The following is a 20,600-nucleotide window of genomic DNA, read 5'->3' on the forward strand; positions in this document are numbered from 1 at the left end:
CCACGCCGACAATGAATCTTAGCCACAACTTCATTTAGAATATAAAACACGGAAGCAAGCGTTGGACTTTATTTTAAAAATGGAAGTTTTCTCTAGCCTTTATAATTTTTTGAAATCCTGGTTGGAAATGACCATCCCCTTGTATAACTGACAATAATTTTCAGATTTCTGGAATTTCACAAGCTTTAAGCAAAGCCGATATAAGCAGGCTCAGTGCTGCGGCTTTTAGGCTTTTAGCATCACTGAGGCGGATAACACCTGCCCTTCCAGAGCCTAATCCAGGCCTTCGTTGAGGTCCTGGTATGGGTAAAAGTCTTTGGGTATTCGCTTGGAAATACGGCGAATTGACGGATAGATGGACAGATGGAAATGTATTTAATAAATCGAATACGTATAGTTAAATGTTAATGATAGACTCCAAGTAGTGAATATAAGGCCGCGGTGATGGGGTAGTAAAATTTATTCTGTATGTTGTAAAGTTCTTCATGCTAAAATGTTGGGGGTGAGGATATAAGGCTGGCTTTGTGTCGGACTTGGTCAAATCCCTGCTGCGTATTAGCCGTGAGATTGAAACAGGATGCCCAATACTCAAATTACTTCGTTTTCTCGTCTGTGGAATGTGGATAATTACCTATCTCGCAGAGTTGGTAAGAAAAGCAAAACTGTTAAGAGCTTTACCCGCACTCCTATAAGCCCTCAAATCAAGGGCGACCGCGAGTGGTGAGAAAAGGAAATGCAAACCAGCAGCCGGTCCCGAATCGCTGGAGTCGGCTCTGGGGAACGGCCGTTAACCCCGCTGCGGGGAGCAGCGGTACCTCTGTGTACTAGTGTGTGGCTTAGCCTGGAACCTCTTAATGCATGACTTCGACCCCGAGAAGGCGCTTCAAGGACACCGCAGAAGCAGAATGCCTCCCCCGATGCCCACCAGTTCTCTAGGGATCTGAGGAGACACCTTTCATGCCCAGAAATGACAATCGTATCCTCGGACTACGACATCCCATCAGAGTCTTATTTCGTCTTTCGCCAGTTTCAAAAGGTAACGCGAACGTTACTATCGAACCCTGAGAAAACTGTTTGTAAAATATGCGGACTTAGCGAGGAGATGCGGTGCAAGTGTGGAGTGTTGCCTTAGCGACCGAAGACAGCCAGCCAAAGCGCGGGGTACCACCAGGACGAAACCAGCAGCCAACCGGCAAAAATTCCGCTGCTGGGCGCGCCGCAAGGGAAGGGGGCGGGGCCACGCTTCACCCCGCCCCCGGCCTTTTATGACGTAGGACAATGCCTGCCACGCGTCGGAACTAGGCTGCCGGCGCTGCCACCCCGCGCGAGTAACACGCATGAGGGAACGCGGTGGTCATCTGGGGCCGACTCTCGGAATCATGCATTTCTTATTTAGGTTAATCATTTTCTTTTACCTGTGGGGCATTTTTACTGCTCAGGGACAAAAGGCAGAGGAGAGCATAGAGGAAGTGAAAATAGAAGTTTTGCATCGTCCAGAAAACTGTTCTAACACAAGCAAAAAGGGAGACCTGCTAAATGCCCATTACGACGGCTTCTTGGCTAAAGACGGCTCGAAATTCTACTGCAGGTAGGAAATGATGCGAACAACTCCCGCGTCCAGTTGATGTACTAAATCTAGCCTCCCTCCACCAACCAGAAACCTAATTTGTTGTTTGATTGATTTGTTCTTGTTTTTTAACAGTGAGAGTTCAGCCTTTTATTTCTAGGGGGGAAATCAGATTTGATATAGTATTTCCCTATTATATGGAATATTATTTTAAATTACTGAAAATGTTGGCCCAAGAAATTATTAAAAATACACACATCCATACACTCCCCCGACCACCACCACTACCCTTGGTACCTATAGAAGTAAGTCAAGGTACAGTTTGTAAGAATGTTCACACTTTTCCTTTGCTGTGGGTTGGAGTCTGCTTACTGAGGACTACGTAGAGTTGTTTAGGAGATGTTATCTGGCCTTCAGAAGCACGATATTTACTGGCTGGAGGCCACTTTCCAGCTGTATCAAGAAGCCACTACAATGACTTTCTCTGGTGACTTCCGGACCCTGTGTCCTGCCTGCCCCCTCATCCCACCACTACTTACTCTGATTTAATTGATGGTTTATTACTCAGAGGTAGAATGTCTTTTCTCCTTCTGTGCTATTACCCTATAAAAATACAATTGGGGAAAGTTAGTTCTTTGCATCTAGAATAGAGAAATTTAATAAGAAGAAAAGATACAAATTTTAATCATGGTTCAAATGACTTTTTGAGGCTAAACCTGTACCATTATTTTTTAGAACAAACCCAGAATGGTTAAATAAGTCATTTGGACAAGCCATGCAGCTAGTTAGGGGCAGGAGACCCATTAAAAAGTTAACTGTTGAGTAGTTTTTGTAAAGATGACAATAAAAAAAGAAAATGAGATGACTCCCAATGACTAGCTTTGGGCAAATCATACCTCTGTCTGGCTATTACGAGGGAAATTTGAGCCAAACACCCCACTAGGGGGTTCAGAATGAATCTTAATATAGGAAAAGAGATGGTTAGAGAGGACTCCAATTTTAAATTGGAACTAAATGCTCAGCTGTATTTTAAAGTTTGATTTTATTTTTCTTGAAATCAACTTACCTAGGTGTTGTTTTTAATTATAGCCGGACAGAAAATGAAGGCCACCCCAAATGGTTTGTTCTTGGTGTTGGACAAGTCATAAAAGGCCTAGACATTGGGATGATGGATATGTGTCCTGGCGAGAAGCGAAAATTGATTATACCCCCTTCATTTGCATATGGAAAGGAAGGCTATGGTAAGGTGTTTTAATATGTATATCTCTAAGTTATATTTAAAAATAAATCATAGACTTCGGGTATATAGTCAAAAAATCAAAAGCAGACTCTCAAAGTTAAATAAGATATAGAATATAGGGTCCAATCAACTTTAGCTCTATCAAGTCCAGTCATCATTAAAGAAAGAGAAATTAAAACAAAAATGAGATACCATTTTCACCCATCAGATTAGCAAAGACATAAAAGTTGGCAAAGGTATGGAAAAAACAGCAGTCCCATGCATTATTGCTGGGAATGTAAATCATTCGACCTCTTTAGCAATTTCTATCAAAATTTAAAATGCACATATCCTCTGATCCCATAGTTCCATTTCCAGGAATGTGTACCAAGGTACATCTTAAAGAACATTCACTGCAGACTTTTTTGGGTAGCAAGACTGCAAACTACCCGAGTATCCCTTAGTAGGAAATTAGTTAACTAAGTTATGCTATATCTATACAGTGGATTATTGTACAGCCAGTAAAAAGAATGAAGTAGAGCCATATGTATTAATGTGTTAAAGATAAAATGGGATAGAATATATTCCTGCAACAAATATTTATTGAGCATCAATGCCAGGCTCTATTCTAGGCACTGAGCATAAAGCAGTGTACAATGCAGAAACAGTTTCCTAACCTCAATGAGAGCTTACATGTGAGAGGGGAAATTTCACATATGCGTCATGTATCTACATAGACTATCTAAAAAATACACCATCTGATGATATTAAATGTTCCTGGGAAGGAGGCCTGAGGGTCAAGGGTAAGGCGATTTCCTCTCATTCTGTAATATATTATACTATTTAAATTTTTTACTGTATGCATGTACTAAATTTTTTATTGAAGTATAGTTGACTTAAAATACTATATTAGTTTTAGGTATAAAACATGGTGACTCGATATATTTATAGATTACGCACCATACAGAATTATTACAGTATTATTGACTATATCCCCTGTGCTGTATGTAACATCCCAATTGGTGGGAATGTAAATTGGTACAGCCACAACTGAAAACAGTATAAAAGTTTCTCAAAAAATTAAAAATAGAACTACCGTATGATCCAGCAATTCCACTCCTGGGTATTTATCTGAAGAAAATGAAAACACTAATTTGAAAAGATATATGCACCCCAGTGTTCACTGCAGCATTATTTACAATAGCCAAGATATGGAAACAACTTAAGTGTCCATCAATGGATGAATGGATAAAGAAGATGTGGTACACACACACACACACACACACACACACACACACTGGAATATTACTCAGCCATGAAAAGGAATGAAATCTTGCCATTTGCAACAACATGGATGGACCTCGAGGGTATTATGCTAAGTGAAATAAGTCAGACAGAGAAAGACATGTATTAATTTTTCCAAAATTAAATTTTTAAAAATCACTAAAGTTAAAAGTGGAGCAGAATAGAGAAATTTTTAAGAGGGGAAAATGGGCAGTGTGGCAGAGGGCTGGTTTCTATATTGCATTCTCAGTTGGGTCCTTGCTTCCTATTGCTGTGTGAAGACTATAAAGATTTTTTTTTGGCCGCACCCCAGGGCTTTCGGGGATCTTAGCTGCCCAACCAGGGATTGAACCCATGCCCCCTGCAGTGGAAGTGCAGAGTCCTAACCACTGGACCATCAGGGAATTCCCCAAAGAAAGAATCTTTACCTCCTCAGTCTACTTAGAGCCCTTCTTAACCCCACGTATTTGAAATATTTAGTATATAATTAAAGTAATCAAAGATTTTCTACAATGAAATGTCTTTACTCCCCAATATTTCGTTGAAATGGCACACCCTCTTTAAGACTGTTAGTTTACTCATTAGGCGGAATGGTTCCCACGCCTATTCTTTCCAGCAAGAGTAGGGGATCACTGCCCCAAATTGGATTGGAGGGAAGTTAGTGGTACAAGTCAGATCCAATCAGATTTAAAGCTCCTAAAGAGACAGTTCCAGATAACTACAGCTTCACTTTCAAAGCTTTTCGCCAATCATTTGGTTCCATCAAAGTAGCTCCCACAGAACCATAATTAGTGTATCCTATTTTTAGTTGTAAAGGAACCTAGGAGAGGGAGAGAGAATTGAAGATAAATTGAACGCAGTCTTGTCCTAAAAACGCTGTCATAGGTTGAGGTCAATTCTAGGCAAAATGATATAGGCAGAGTTTGCCTTTCAGTCTCCTTAGTCTCATTTTCAAGAGTTTCTCTTTCTCTCTTGTAGATACCTCCACATTCTGCCTGCTACCAGGGCACCCACACCTCTCATCAATAGGTGCTCATCTTGGGTCCTGTTACCCTGTGACAAATGAGTACCTATTTTATCCTTTTTGTAAACTAATTTATGCTTAGATACAAATGACTACCCAGTCTGCCAAAGCAATTAATAAGCCAGACCCTTGCTACAAAAATGTAGAAATTTGACTTGAAGTTAGTTCATATTCAATTTGAGGTGTCTTCAATAAATATATAAAAATAATGAATCTCACTAGTAACATCACCAACACCTCCATTTTACACGTAAGGAAACTGAGGCCCGACAAAAGTGTGTTCTTTGGAATGTAGTTAACTGCTAGTTTACCTGCATTATTTATAATAGCTTACTAATAGCTTGAATTCAGTTATTTTAAAAGCTGCTGTGTAGACCATAAGTAACTGCTTAACAAACAATATCTTGATTGAATAAGCTTTCTTAAATAAGTTGTTATTAAGACCTAACATTAGCTATAACTTTATTTTAGGTAGTACTTGAAGAAGTCTTTTCCTGTGCGCAATATCTTTGCCTAATGTCACAGAGCACCCCTGCATGTCTTGAAATGCATGTGACTTGTTAGTGCTTTAATTAACAGTACATGTGGTATGTATAGATTCTTTACATTAACTCCTAAGTCTTTGATCTGCTTCTCTAAATACAAGTAATGCTATAGCAAGTGCATATTTTTCTCTTCTTTATACTGTAATTTTTTAGTAAGATAAAACTTAACTGGCAATATATTCTATGTTTACAGTAGAATTTGGGGGAAACTCAGACTTGTAATATTTTTTAAGAAATTTGAATTTGTGTTTTGAATTTGTTTTTAATTATTGTCAGGAGAAGTTATTTTTCTGTCATAAAGAGGTCTTAACTGGACAGAATAGGAATGGGTTTTGTAAAAATGATCAATCAGTCAATCAATCTCTACCTCTTTTACTATAAAGTCAAGTAATATGTGGTATGTTGGTTGGGATGGTCACATTAGTCATGTAATATGTGGGTAGATTGTTCTGTGTCCTGGTTTTGGAGATGACTGATCCACTTATTTTGGCTGTAACTTTCAAGCTTTTTTCTTTGGATTATATAAATACTTTAGCAAGAATTCTCCACTTTTTCATATAAAAAATTACTGTTTGCTTCAAAGAACAAACTTAGCCATTTTTAAAATAAGTGATAGAGGCCATTCATTCAACAAATATTTGAGTAACTATAATGTACTGGTGACAAAAGCCACCCAGTGCCTCTTAGCAAGTCATTTCTGCAGGTCATTTTTATGAATGGCCATCTGAAGTAGCCCATAGATTGCTAAAGTCATCTGTGACATCACTTAATAGATTAACTTTATTAAAGAGAGCTATTTAAATTAATACTTAGAAGGCTTTTTTGTTATTATAAATTTCTTCATGAAATTGTTACTGGTTTGTTCTGTCATTGCACTATTTTTTGTCTATAAAGAATTTGAAAGACATGTATACTAATACATATATTTTATTCATACTTACAAATAACTGAACAAAATCATTTTCTAAAAGATACCTATTTTTGAAATTGTTCTGCCTGTGAATTTCTTCTCTGCACTAGCTCTCTCCTGTATAATGTTGGGGTATATTAATAAAAATTACATGATTTAGGGCTTCCCTGGTGGCTCAGTGGTTAAGAATACACCTACCAATGCAGGGGAGACGGGTTAGAGCCCTGGTCCGGGAAGATCCCACGTGCCGCAGAGCAGCTAACCCCATGCGCCACAACTACTGAGTCTGCACTCTAGAGCCCATGAGCCACAACTACTGAGCCCACGTGTCACAACTACTGAAGCCCATGTGCCTAGACCCCGTGCTCTGCAACAAGAGAAGCCACCGCAATGAGAAGCCTGCGCACCGCAATGAAGAGTAGCCCCCACTCGCCGCAACTAGAGAAATCCCATGCGCAGCAACAAAGACCCAATGCAGCCAAAAATAAATAAATTTTTTTAAATACATGATTTATATTTATTTCAATTTAATCAGGAAATAATGGTCCCCTTGGTCTTTAGAACTGACTTGGTTTGAAGACATATGGAAAAAGTGTTCCTAAGAAATATTTAGAAAGCAATTTTTATAAATATGAAATAATATAATCATAATGCTATAATGGCCATTTGTAAATAAATATTTGAATGTTATCTTCATGTAAGTTAAACTGTTAAAATTTACACCTTTAGCAGAAGGCAAGATTCCACCTGATGCAACATTGATTTTTGAGATTGAGCTTTATGCTGTGACCAAAGGACCACGAAGCATTGAAACATTTAAACAGATAGACACGGACAATGACAGGCAACTTTCTAAAACTGAGGTAATTCAAACAGATTTCATATGTACAATCTAATTTTTTGTCACATCTGTGTTACAGCTATTATTTTTACTTCTACCTAGTATGGACTGATTAATTTGCTTTTACAGAGCTGGTTACAAAAAAACTAAATTCCAAGAAGAAAATGTACTTTTTTAATGTAAAACTTGAAACTGAGTCAGCCTGTTTAATTTCCTTTCTCCCTGCAAGAGGGTCATTAAAATACCAAACTAATTCTACGAGTTATTTCTGGCACCTAGACTACAGGAGAAGATCTTTTCAAGCAGCACTGTAGGAATTCGTAACTGGGCAAATAATTCCCACCTCATAGGATTGTGAGGATTACATGAGATTATTAAAAGAGCTAGGAAAAATTTGAACTGTGTAGCCCAGAAAGTTGGTAAACAGGGTCCTGGAGTTCAGTTACCTAGCTTCTGCATCCTTAAAAAGCTAAAAATAGAGTTGTCATGTGATCCAGCAATCCCACTCCTGGGCATATATCCAGACAAAACTATAATTCAAAAAGATACATGCACCCCTATGTTCATAGCAGCACTATTTACAATAGCCAAGACATGGAAGCAACCTAAATGTCCATCAACAGACGAATGGATAAAGAAGATTGTGTGTGTGTGTGTGTGTACACACACACACACACTAGAATATTACTCAGCCATAAAAAAAGTGAAATAATGCCATTTGCAGCAACATGGATGGACATAGAGATTATCATACTAAGTAAACTAAGAGAAAGACAAATATCATATGGTATCACTTATATGTAGAATCTAAAAAAATGATACAAAAATGAACTTATTTACAGAATAGAAATAGACTCACAGACATAGAAAACAAACTTATGGTTACCAAGGGGGAAAGGAGGAGAGGAGGCATAAATTGGGAATTTGGGATTAACAGATACATGCTACTATATATAAAATAGATAAACAAGGACCTACTGTATAGCACAGGGAACTATATTCAGTATCTTGTAATAACCTATAATGGAAAAGAATCTGAAAAAGAATAGATCATAGATATATAGATATTTGTATAACTGAATCACTTTGCTGTGTACCTGCAACATTTTAAATCAACTATACTTCAATGCAAAAAAAAGTGATAATAAATAAAATACCCAGCCTTGTTTAACACTATCTCCAAATCGTTGTGCTTTGCTCTCTTTAGTTATTATATGTATTAATATATAATTTATTTATATAATATACATAATTTCCAATAGAAATATAATTGAGTTACATACATAATTTTAAATGTTTTAGTAGCCACATTTTAAAAAGTAAAAAGAAACAAGTGAAATTAATGTTAATTAACTCAATATATCTAAAATATTGCCATTTCAACATGAAACCAATATAAAAGTTATCAATGACATTTTTTATTATCTTCAAAATTTGTTGTGTATTTTACCCTTACAGTAGCTTGTCTCAATTTGATCTACCACATTTCAAGTGCTTAATGGACATATATGGCTAGTAGCTACCATGTTAGGCTGTGCTTATAATGTGTCTTTGCTTAGAGAAATGTTGTATAGAGAAAAGGGAATACTTCAGAATACCTGTTCTTTATTTGACGTTAGAGAGATCATAATTTGTAGATTGGGGGAGAGCTATAGAAGCATAGAAAAATTAAGAAAATTAAATTTTATTTCAAAACCTGTAGTTGGGTTTTATTCATTATACATATTTATTATTGGGTTGGCCAAAAAGTTCATTCGGGTTTTTCCATAATATGGAACAAAAACCCGAACGAACTTTTTGGCCAACCCAATAATTTTGGAGATTATATAAATACCAATTTGGATTTTATTCACTAATGGAAATCCTTAAGAGGGAGTTTCTTTTGATAATGTGGTTAGTGTAGATTATTGGAAAGCATTTAGTTTCAACAAAATTCAATTCAGATGTTAATCTCTGAGTATGTACCACTAACCACCTATAACCTCAGGGGAAGCTAGTTTGAAGATCTGTTTCTCTTAAGAAAATTGCTTCAAAGGTTGAAAAAAATTAAACCTCAAATAGCTTTTTAAATTTTTGTATCACTTATTATAAGTAGTCTTAGATATGAGTTTCTTTATATAAACATTTTCTCAAAGTTGCTGGAAATTTCTTATGATATCTTTTTATTAAAGAAATATTATTTTGGCCTAGATAAGTCATTACCTGAAAAAGGAATTTGAAAAAGATGAGAAGCCACGTGACAAGTCATATCAGAATGCAGTTTTGGAAGATATTTTTAAGAAGAACGACCATGATGGTGATGGCTTCATTTCTTCTAAGGAATACAATGTCTATCAACATGATGAACTATAGCATATTTTTATTTCTAAATTTTCTTAGCTATTTACTGTACTTTATATGTAAAACAAAGTCACTTTTCTCTGAGTTGTATTTTCTATTTTTCCCCCATGAACATATTTTGATCCCTTCAATACATGTAATTTTGGAATAATAAATGTGAGGCTGTTTTGCAAAATTTAACTTTCAAGTAAGGCATGATTGTGTTTCTTATTGCTTTATTCTGTTAACATGAATTGCAGCACCATAAAATCGACCTCTGCATCCTAGTGGGCAGTTTTTCCCCTTCAGGTTATAGGAGGACATCTATGTCAAAATCCACAAGTTCTTCCCAACTCTAACCTTAACAGCATGTATAGTTATGTAAATATCCAAATTTTAACATTTAAGGTGCCCCATATTTTTAAAATATTTAATAGGGACCCAGGAATTAACAATTCATTTGTTTATACATTTCACAGCGTTATGGATAGTAGGATATAAAAATCATAGGACTGAGGACTCTTCCTTTAGTATGCATGCAGGACAGTATTAGTTGTATAACTCTGTCAGAGAGCCTCAACACAGTCTCTGTACTTTTTGGTGCAAGTTTCTGGCCTTAGGTATTTGTTCCAATGACTAATGTTTGAAAGACATTTCATCAGACCAAAGGCTTTGTGCCTCTATCTTAGAGCAGGCATCATAAAGTCTGTACGGCTCTGACTCTTGCATTCCCTCAGACATCATTATAAATGTGCTACGCCTCTTCCTTCTCGTAGGCCTTTATATCTACCATCCCTAACTTTTTGTCTTGATAGTTTTAAATTGATGCTACGCTATTTCTTAGTCTCCCTTTCTCTAGGTATCTCTATCCTATGTCACTTCTCACAATGTTCTTATTATTAACCATGAACGAGCATTACAAACTGGTATGCCATCAAGTTTTTGATAAATGTGTAGAACTTATTTTACACATGAGGATATCAAATGAGGATGCAAATGAGGATATAAAGTGCCATGGCAATTTTGCGTCATGGTCAAATCATTGTGGTCCAACGTGTTGAGAATAAGAGGTAAGAGATGCTGTAGAAGATCATGTTGGTACCCAAGAAAGGACACATATTTATTGGAACATGTAAGATTTCCTTACTGTGTATGTAGAAAAGTGTGGTTAGGCAGTAAATAGCTCGATTCAAAACAATTGAGTTCAAAACAAAGTTTTTTCCATTTTCTGAAACTTGCTCTTTCCAAACCATTGTTCACTGTTCATCTTTTAACCTCTTTAAATATACTGCTAGAAATCCTATAATTTAAAAGTATAAGGGCAACACAAACCACTAGATTAGTGGATATCACATATGCATAGCACAGAGTTAGACACTTTGTAAAATAAAAACCTTTACTATCTTTTCTTTCCCCCCAATATTTCTTCATTCCTATACCCAATTTTATAACTCCTCCTCACTTAATCATCAACTTTCATCCCTTTACTTCCCTCAGAAAAACCTGCTCAGTTCAAGTAAACTAAGTTTGCTAATACAGTATTATGTTTTGGTTTGGAAACTGCACCCATTCTCTATATCCATATTAATAAAAGTTACTAGAAGTTTTTTTGACCAGTATACTCATATTTGCACCTGAATCATATACTCTGCCCAAAACAAAAATACCGTGAAGGCTATATATGGAAATTATCCTATGATACAAACTGTTTCTAATTCTAACCTTTCTGTCCCATTGTTTTCATACCAAGTGCTTTTAAACTTATGTTTTTTTGTTTTTTATTTATTTATTTTTGGCTGCGTTGAATCTTCATTTCTGCGCACGGGCTTTCTCTAGTTGCGGCGAGCGGGGACTATTGGGTCTAATCAAGCAGAGGGCTCAGAAGAGCCCGACAAGTTTGATCAAGGAGAGACTTTCTGTCACAGATAATGCCAAACTGTTTACCAAAGTAATCGTACCAATTTGTTTTTCAACTACTATGAGAGTTTCAGTTGCTTTTCATCCTTGCCAAAGCTTACTATTAGCAATTTGAAGATTCTGAATACCTAGTGCTATCTCATGGTGGTTTTTTTTTTTTAAACACTAAATGGATTGAATCACTTTTAAATTTATTTATTTATTTATTTTTGGCTGCGTTGGGTCTTCATTGCTGCACGCGGGCTTTCTCTAGTTGCAGTGAGCGGGGGGCTACTCTTCCTTGAGGTGTGCAGGCTTTGCATTACAGTGACTTCTCTTGTTGCGGAGCACAGGCTCTAGGCGTGTGGGCTTCAGTAGCTGTGGCATGCGGGTTCAGTAGTTGTGGCTCGCAGGCCCTAGAGTGCAGGCTCAGTAGTTGTAGCGCACAGGCTTAGTTGCTCCGCGGCATGTGGGATCTTCCCGGACCAGGGCTCGAACCTGCGTCCCCTGCATTGGCAGGTGGATTCTTAACCACTGCGCTACCAGGGAAACTTATGATTTAAAAAATTATATGATTTAAACTTATGATTTAAAAAATTATAGATGATGGTAAATGAACATGGAGATTTACTCTAAAACTCTAATCACATTTAAATAGTTAAAAAGGTAAAATGTTAATCCTTCTACATACATATAGTATACAAGTATTTCGTATTTACGTAATTGCCTAATGCCTTCATAGGCATATGCCGAGTAGTGACTGCTGTACTATATACTTTGATTTCTGGAACTTTAACATAGTATTTTTGTAATTATTTAAAAATGGTGTATAGTAAATAATTTAGGTTGCTTGTGTATAAAAAAATTTCAGATGTCTTACAGAGTAGATGCAAAAGATCTCGCAGAACTAAATATGTTAAATGTTTTAAACATTTTCAAAGGAGAAAAGAAATAAACATGTCCCAGCTGCCTTAACTTTAAAATAACTGTAGTGAGTTTTTATAAAGACAAAGCTGGCGAGCACATATATATGTACATCACAGAATGGCAGCCCATTACTACTATCAGTCACCCTTAATTGTGTACACAAAACACCACACTGAGCTCAGTGTGCTTTTAATTTGATACCACAATTAAACATTTAGGATTACATTAAATTATTAACACATTTTTCTCATTTTACCAGACCTAGGGCAATAGTTAAAGCACCATAAAGTTGCCACTGTGTACTCTTGTCATTCTTAGATCTTGAATTAAAAGCCAACTAAAAATAAAATTGATATCTAGAAAAGTTCTATAATAAGACTAAATCCCAAAATATACTTCTAAAGTGACTGGCAGATTTTACGAAGGAATATCTATATTCTGAATTTTATATTTAAACCTTTTCCAATATAAACATTATTAATCTTCATGACAATTTATGAGGTAGATACTATTATCATCTCCACGTTATAGATGGGAAAAATGATGCCCAGACAGGTTAAATTCTTGTTCCCCTCCCTCTTTAATTTGCTACAACTCATCAAAGCAAACCTAGATAATTTTGGAAAGGTGTGTGGCACAGTTGCTCCTAAAACACCAGCAAGATACATTGATTTTCCATTTTATTTCATTCTCTTGTGCCAAACATCAAAACAAGGAACTGCATGAAGTCTCACATACTTCTGCCCATCGACAGAACACTGAAAGCACCCATAAACCGTCTCCCTTTTAAAGTTCCCCATGCCACAGAGTATGCAAGGCCCTTTTGGAATGTTGTGATTAAGTAAATTAACTCGGATATGAGTCCCTTCTTTGAGTGAAATATCACTCATGCTGAGAGGTTTGTCATAATAGTCAGAAAAAAGATCATCTAAGTAAAGCTGTGAACGAGAAATGGCATCCATCACTCTTCTATCTAAAAGGACAAAAAAAGAAATGTGTTAAAAGTCAAATAAAAAATGTATAGCCAAACTGCAATTAAAACCATGTGTGAATCTAAACCATCAGTCATGAAATTTGGCTTTTAAATTTAAATTCTTAAGACAGGATTACTGAAGAGATAACCTCAAGTGTTAATCTGAGAAGAAAAAAATCTTCAGTGGACATACTTCTTTCAAACAGTATATTTCTCAATCTGTAGAGCAGTGCAAATGTTGCCGTTTCTTCCCTTTCAAATCCTCCTTTTGACACTGAAGTGACACAAAGGTCTATAAAAAAAAATTTTAGAAGATGTTATAATTTGAACAACTCATATTTTATTGGGGGTTTTAATTGTGGTTGAATTCTGGTATGTGCCATTCATTTTATTTTTTTAAGTTAATATTTACATATTTTTAGAAAAGGTAACATTTACATGGTACAAAATTCAAAGAGTACAAAAAGAGGATACGGTGACAAATAAGTCTCTACGTTGACCCCAGCCTCAGTTTTATACCCCAGGGTAACTACTATTGTGTGTACTTCCAGAAATACTCCATATATTTTACATGCATAAAGAATATGTATATATGTATGTAAGTATGTATGTATATAAAATTGTTTAGACTCAAATAGATACACATTTCTTTAAAATATCATAGAGATTATTCCATATCAAGATCTTCAGTGCTACATAATTCCTAATGGCTTCACAGTATTCTATTGTGTGGATGCACCATTATTCAACCTAGTTGCTGATAATATACCTTAAGGTTATTTCCAATCTTTTGCTATTATGAACTGACTATCCTTATACCCACATCATTTCATATATGTATATCTATAGGATAAATTCCTAAAAGTGTAAATAAGGCTAAAATATATGTAATTTAAAATTTTGATGTACATATCAGTTTACACTTCCAGTGATCAATATTATTGTAAAAACCTACACCCTTGGACTTCCCTGGTGGTCCAGTGGTAAAGAATCCGCCTTGCAGTGCAGGGGACGCAGGTTTGATCCCTGGTCAGGGAACTAAGATCCCACATGCTGCGGGGCAACTAAGCCCACGAGCCACAACTACTGAGCTCACGCACCTCAACTAGAAAGCCTGCGTGCGGCAAACTCTAGTTGCCCATGCACTCTGGAACACAAGCACCACAACTACAGAGCCCACGTGCCCTGGAGCCTGCATGCCACAACTAGAGAAGAGAAAACCCGCAGGCCACAACTAGAGAGAAGCCCGCGTGCTGACACGAAGAGCCCGCGTGCCACAACGAAAGATCTCGCGTGCCCCAACGAAGATCCCGCATGCCTCAATGAAGATCCCACATGCTGCAACTAAGATCCGATGCGGCCAAAAGAATAAATAAATAATAAATAAATAAATCTTTTTTTTAAAAAAAAACCCTACACCCTTTAGTGTCCCAGATAGAATTTAATTAGTGTGATTTGTTTCTGGACTCCCTATTCCCTCCTCCGACAGAACTGCAGAAACAAAAACAGGTCTAAAAATGTTCATAAATCACCATGGCTAAGGGGCTCCCTTGCCTAGTCCGTTGGGCTACACCTAGACTTGAGCTGGCTGGTCTAATAATCTTAAAACCTGTGAAATGTAGAAATTTAAACTGAGCTGCACTGCAGTATTATATAAGGTGACAATTTTAGGGAATTATTTGTAACTTTAAGGTTTTAGGGAGAGTCCGGAGTTGGGGGAGCTGGGTCTATGAAAGGAAAACCAGAAGAAAGGTTGTCTTTGGGTACCCTAGTTTGGATGCCTTGACACCTTTGACATCTTACTGTCTACCTACTCTATTTGCCATCATCAAAAACTACCTATTAGATGATAATTTTTTATTTTCCCATATAAGTCAAGGAAATACTGTCAGTGGATTGCGTTCTCACTCTTAGCTATAATTGTAAGTGGGTGGTGGGAAGACTACAGCCTTCCTCAAGAAACAGGGATGAGGTAATGAGTAAGTCAAGACTGGAGGGTCTTTCCCAGTTACTTCATCCAAACATAATATTGACAGTACTGAGAGCAGCACTCTTCTATTATTAGACACTCAGAAAGAGACAGAGATTCTCATTAAATCCTTCTGTAAAAATATAATCATTTTGGTGTTTCATGCAAATCACTCACCAAAGGCACCATCCAAGTAAATGAAGAGTTCGAAAACACTGAAAGCTATGGTTGTGTGTGCTGGAAAAACAATAGCTTTGTCCCTTCCCTTGGGATTCTGTTCATCCATAAAATGAAACTATATTAAATAAATTAAATAACATGGTTAAGGAGCACAACAGGTAAGGATATATTTTTGGAGAAATAAAACATTCCCTACAATCCTACCAAAAACAAACATCCCCACCCCTACAAGCAAAGAATTCTCCTACTTGAATTCAACTGTTTCTAGCAGAGGTCCAAATTAATGGTCCATTGGAGACTTGTGATCTATATTAGGAAATACCTCTCACTACTTTCTCATTTACTTTGTATCAGAGCCAACGATTAGTGCTACCACATGGGTAATGCTCTCTGGCATAGAAACCTTTTTCTTTCAACTGCAAACCAACTGCCTTTAAGTGCTACAGTTGTTTTTAGCCTATTCTGTCCACTGTTCCAAAGCCCCCAGAGCTTTCAGCAGCTTTCCAAAGCAATTACCAACAATTAAGTATATGTTTCGCTCAGTTCATGCCCCCAAAATGATCCAATGTTAAACAATTTGGTGGGCACCTAAATGTAGCCACTGAACAGAACCTTCATTTGCAAAGATTTGAAACGATTATCATTGTACCCTATCTTTCTAATAATTCATTTTAATAAATCAAGTCATTATTATGCATCATTATTAGGTGAATGACAAGGACAAATAATACCATAATTGAGCTAAAAATTAAACACAAATAGCTTTCAAGATTTTTTAAAGGACTTAACATTGAATGAAGCATGTTTGGCCATTAACAATATTATTTTAGAAAAATTAATTTAATATAAAAATATAAACTCAACTTTTTAAAATTCAAGTAAAAACTGTATCACTTAAAAATAAAATCAAAGAACTCAACATAACCACTCAATTTGTATTCTTAAAACAGCATAATAGTAATATGAGGGATTCCTTTGTGCACATTATTTCACAAGGATTAGTGTTTTCTTACATTATTTTACATGTTGATAATTCAAATTTTCTTGGATTTTTTTTTCATATTCTAAAACAAAACCATTGGTGTGCAAAATCCTATATACAATTGCAGCTTTTTAATCTCAACATTTGACAAAATACACAAGGCTCATTAGAAACTGAATACTTAAAAAATTCCCATTGCAGCTTTTTAGTAAGAGAAGTCTAATGAGTCTAATGGTTTACCCTCATGGCTTCCCCACGAATTCCAGCGTGCACAGACAGTGAGCACTGTCGTGTGGTTCGGATGCTTTCCATGACCACACACAATACTGCCTTTCTGCTGCTCCTTGACTGACGTATCAAACTGTGGTCAAAATTAATTTTTCTAAAATCAAGAAGACAGACATTCACAAGAATCTGTAACATCTAACTATGTATAATCAGATACATTTTTTGATTATCATGTGTTACTATTCATGATCCACCTTAATTAAAAGTAAATCAAAGCAGTCCTAATACAAATCAGAAGGTGTGCTCAAAAGAAATTTAATAATCTGCCTCTCCTGTCTATTTTGTTAAAACATGCATACTATAGGAGTCTGCTGGAGGAGACTCTCTTAGTGTATTTGCTGCAAGCAGATTCTTGAAGTCTTGTAATCTTATAATTTAGCAAATGCGGCAGAGCCAAAGTGATTTTGCAGAACAATTAAATATTTTTTAAACCAAATGATTCCAGATATCTACACTTATCCAAAGCTTGGACATATTACTAATTTGCAGTATTTCAAATAAATCAAACAGATTACTCTAGTAAAATATAACCTGAACGTTTTAAGCACTCTTTGTAATGAAGTTTATATAATTAAAATATTTAATAAAAACATGGAAGTATTATACTGACCGTGTAGTAATTTCCTTGAGTAATGTTGATACTTCCACTTCATGTTTGGTTACTACACCAAAGGAAGCTTTTACTGCAATTGAATCTGATCCAGTAACGTTAATCCCAACGTCGTTCACAATATGGTTGCCTCGCCTTCCATAGAGTGAAACGTCTGATTCATCTTCATAATTCAGTAACTGATAAGATGAAATACCTTTAAGAAAAGGAAATCAATATTTTAAATGTCTTGAATTCATCTAATGTAAATATGTATAGTAGCACATTAATTTACCATTTAAGACTTGATTACCCAAATGTTGAGAATGGCAACATCTTAAACCAAGATTAAAAAGAGCAATTCAATTAATCTGACAACAAGAGAAATAAATATCCAGAGTACTTTAAATGAACTTAAATTCTCTTTCAGCCAACAGAATACTTAAGCATCAAGATCCACTGGCTAGCTGAAAGGAAAACAAGTGTTTATAAGAAAAATTTGTTAAAATGTTAATATTAGCCTGTTAATACATTTCAGCTTACCAACCGTAGTAACTGAATCAAATAATAAATACAAATTACTTTCATCACATTTAACCATGTGAGATAGGCAAGACTGAATAATACCCCCATTTTATAGATGAAGAAGTATACTATTATGTCATACTCTAAGTTGATTTGGTTAAAACAATTTATAAAATAACTGAAATTAAATTATACAATAAATAATCTTATAAAACACATTTGAAATTGTTCAACCAATAAGAGATTTGATACTATACAAACGTTAGGCATTGTTAACAATATTATTACTGTCACAGTAATAAGAGTTGCTTTTATCAATGAAAATACATAAATATTATGAACATAGGTAGCACAGACAACCTATGTTTAGATTACCAATACTATAGCTGAATGAGTAGTCACTCCCAAACAGACATTTAAACTTACCAGCTGAAATTTCTCTGTCTCCTAGAAGAATATCTTTCAGTGTAAAAGGTGTTGAAGTAAATTTATATCTAGGAAACAGAAAACATCTCTTCTTTTTTACCACCAGACTTAGAGGTTGGTATTTGTCAGCCTCACTGAGGCTTGGAACGGGAACTAATCTCCCTCCATCTCCAACTTGTTTGACAAAGCTCTTGGTAGCCGCAGCAAACATATTAATACGGTATTAAAACGTCATGAACTGCAACCCTCAGATAACAAATCCATGTTGTCAAAAAAAATCAGGCATAAAACTAAGTCTTGCTTGATTTTAAATATAATTATACACGTTAAAAATACAAAGCATGGTTTCACTGAATAGCTTACCAGTGTACAATTTACAACACTACCTCCCCTGGTGTGCTCAGGTAATGAATTATAGATTAACGGTGTAAAATGATATACTAAAAGCAAGTCTAATTTGGAATTGCAGTCTATAACACTAAAATATACACAGAAAACTAGTAATCTTTAAATATTATCAATGTCCTTGATGACGGTCACAGCTGATAGTGGTTTGCCAGGTTTGAAAGAAGCATATAGCCCTACAGGGAACAATACGTTAGCCACTAACATTAGCCCTGGACGCCATCCACAGTGGACCTAGTCCAAAGGGAATTCCTTCACAAGTCCATTGTGCCAATTTTGGCAACAGAAAAGCACTATTTCTGTGTTATGGTACACAGTTCATTCTTTGAACATTTCATTCATTTTCCTTGTATGTTTACAAAACCAAGTGATTAACATAAAAATAAATTCACAGAATATAAGGAAACAGTTGTATGCAGAACTTTATAAAATACGAAATGAAAGCCGTGTTACATGTAACTGCATAAACTCTGACTTAGGGGTTTCTTATGAAGCTGGCACATAGTGCCTCTCTGAAATAGAGTACTGCTGCATTTATTTTCTTTTTGTTTCATCATTACTATCCAGTTACTCAACCTTTAAAGAGAGCTGTATAAAGTTTAGACTTGTTTTTAAGAAATTTTATGGCTAAAAGTAAATCTTAGAAACAAATCTGAGTGCTGAAATAGTGTACTGTCATAGCTATGTGGATGTTAACGTAATTTTGAAATAGTGGCTATGTGGTACTTAAAATAAGATATTCATTAAAACACAGCAATGGATAGTAATCGATATACAAACATCTATAGAGGGGGTAGAGGGAGGAAGAAAAAACAGGCTTAATTCAAGCCTCACATAATGTAAATCACTTTGATTAGACTCCGGAGAGCTTTTTCATTTGCTTTCAAGTACCCAGGGTTCGAGAGAAACAAACAAAAAGTTTCTAATAAGGACCCTTCGTGTGAATAGCATTGTGCAAGCCAATCTTCCAGAAACGAGAAAGCGCAAGGAGTCATTTCTGCAACTGGCAAGCAAAACCCCTAGAAGCGATACGACATCTAATGTCGCTGTCTGACCCCCACCAAAGTTGGTGCATCCCAAGCAAACGCCATTACAACCAACACAGGTGTGCAGAAACAGCATTTAATTAGAATCGGGTCCACAGAAAAGCCTTCGTTTACACCTAACGTGCCTTGCTGGGATCCGCTAGCGCAGCACTCATCAGGCGACGAAAGCCTAGAAGACAATGGAGCCCACCCGGGGGTGAGAGGAGTGGGTGTCCGGACGTTCCCGCGAGCACCTAAAAGCAGGGCTCCAGGACAGGAGCCCACCGCAGCCCTCAGGAGCGGGTATACCGCGAGTCTCAGGCTTCGGGCCCAGGCCTAGGGAGGCTCTCCGGCAATTTTGCATTTGGAATTTTGAAATCATTTTCTTAAAGTGACGCACCGCTCCTCTTCCCCGTCCCCCGCAACCACCTCCAAAAAAAAAAAAAAAATGGCTGAGCTTCAGGCCTCACAGACGCTGAGGCTTGCCCGCCCGACGACAAGCCTCTCTCTGGGCAGGGAGCGGCCTCCTTTTGAGGACACACAACTGCGGTCTCCACTAGCCGCTGGGCCGAAGGTGGCGCACGGGCTGCAGCTGTAGAGGGCCGGGGCTGCGAGAGGGGCGGGGCCGCCAAGGAGCTCTACCCGAGCCGGGACAGCAGGAGGCGTGACCGGGAGCCGGGACCGGCGCTACCGCACAGAGGCTCCG

At 36.7% G+C, this 20,600-nt stretch overlaps 2 protein-coding genes across 17 annotated transcripts in view; one reads left to right on the plus strand and one right to left on the minus strand.

The window, feature by feature from the left end:
- Positions 1-755: 755 nt before the first annotated feature.
- FKBP7 (FKBP prolyl isomerase 7) lies at positions 756-9,917 on the plus strand. 5 transcript variants are annotated; one of them, XM_082395672.1, is made up of 4 exons: positions 756-1,588; positions 2,657-2,808; positions 7,282-7,412; positions 9,581-9,917. In XM_082395672.1, exons 1-4 carry the CDS (start codon positions 1,338-1,340, stop codon positions 9,740-9,742), a joined length of 696 nt encoding a protein of 231 aa, XP_082251798.1. In that variant the 5' UTR covers positions 756-1,337; the 3' UTR covers positions 9,743-9,917. The 5 variants fall into 5 exon arrangements, 4 of the variants coding, with proteins under 4 accessions (XP_082251798.1, XP_082251800.1, XP_082251799.1 ...); XR_014245656.1 differs by lacking the exon at positions 9,581-9,917 and adding an exon at positions 5,566-5,681 and having other exon boundaries at positions 768-1,588; positions 7,279-7,393; XM_082395673.1 differs by having other exon boundaries at positions 781-1,588; positions 7,279-7,412; positions 9,586-9,744.
- Positions 9,918-13,195: 3,278 nt separating this feature from the next.
- PJVK (pejvakin) overlaps positions 13,196-20,600 on the minus strand; it is a 54,422-nt gene continuing 47,017 nt past the window's right edge. For 8 of the 12 annotated variants that reach the window (XM_082395658.1, XM_082395661.1, XM_082395655.1 and 5 more), the window contains 5 exons: positions 17,535-17,730; positions 16,877-17,018; positions 15,652-15,769; positions 13,699-13,797; positions 13,196-13,505 (listed from right to left, as the gene is read on the minus strand). In XM_082395658.1, coding sequence (XP_082251784.1) covers positions 13,213-13,505; positions 13,699-13,797; positions 15,652-15,769; positions 16,877-17,018; positions 17,535-17,730 — 848 coding nt within the window. In that variant the 3' untranslated portion in view covers positions 13,196-13,212. The other 4 variants (XM_082395656.1, XM_082395664.1, XM_082395657.1 and 1 more) reach the window with 4 other exon arrangements.

The sequence above is a fragment of the Balaenoptera borealis genome, assembly GCF_965194805.1.
Source record: "Balaenoptera borealis genome assembly, chromosome: 6".
NCBI lineage: Eukaryota > Metazoa > Chordata > Mammalia > Artiodactyla > Balaenopteridae > Balaenoptera > Balaenoptera borealis.

Bases quoted from the DNA above. Each gene is read 5' to 3' on its own strand.
- FKBP7 (XM_082395671.1), top strand. From the start codon at position 1,338: ATGAGGGAACGCGGTGGTCATCTGGGGCCGACTCTCGGAATCATGCAT. The intron at 1,589-2,656 runs GTAGGAAATGAT...TTTTAATTATAG, and splicing joins GGCTCGAAATTCTACTGCAG to CCGGACAGAAAATGAAGGCC. The intron at 7,413-9,580 runs GTAATTCAAACA...ATTTTGGCCTAG, and splicing joins GGCAACTTTCTAAAACTGAG to ATAAGTCATTACCTGAAAAA.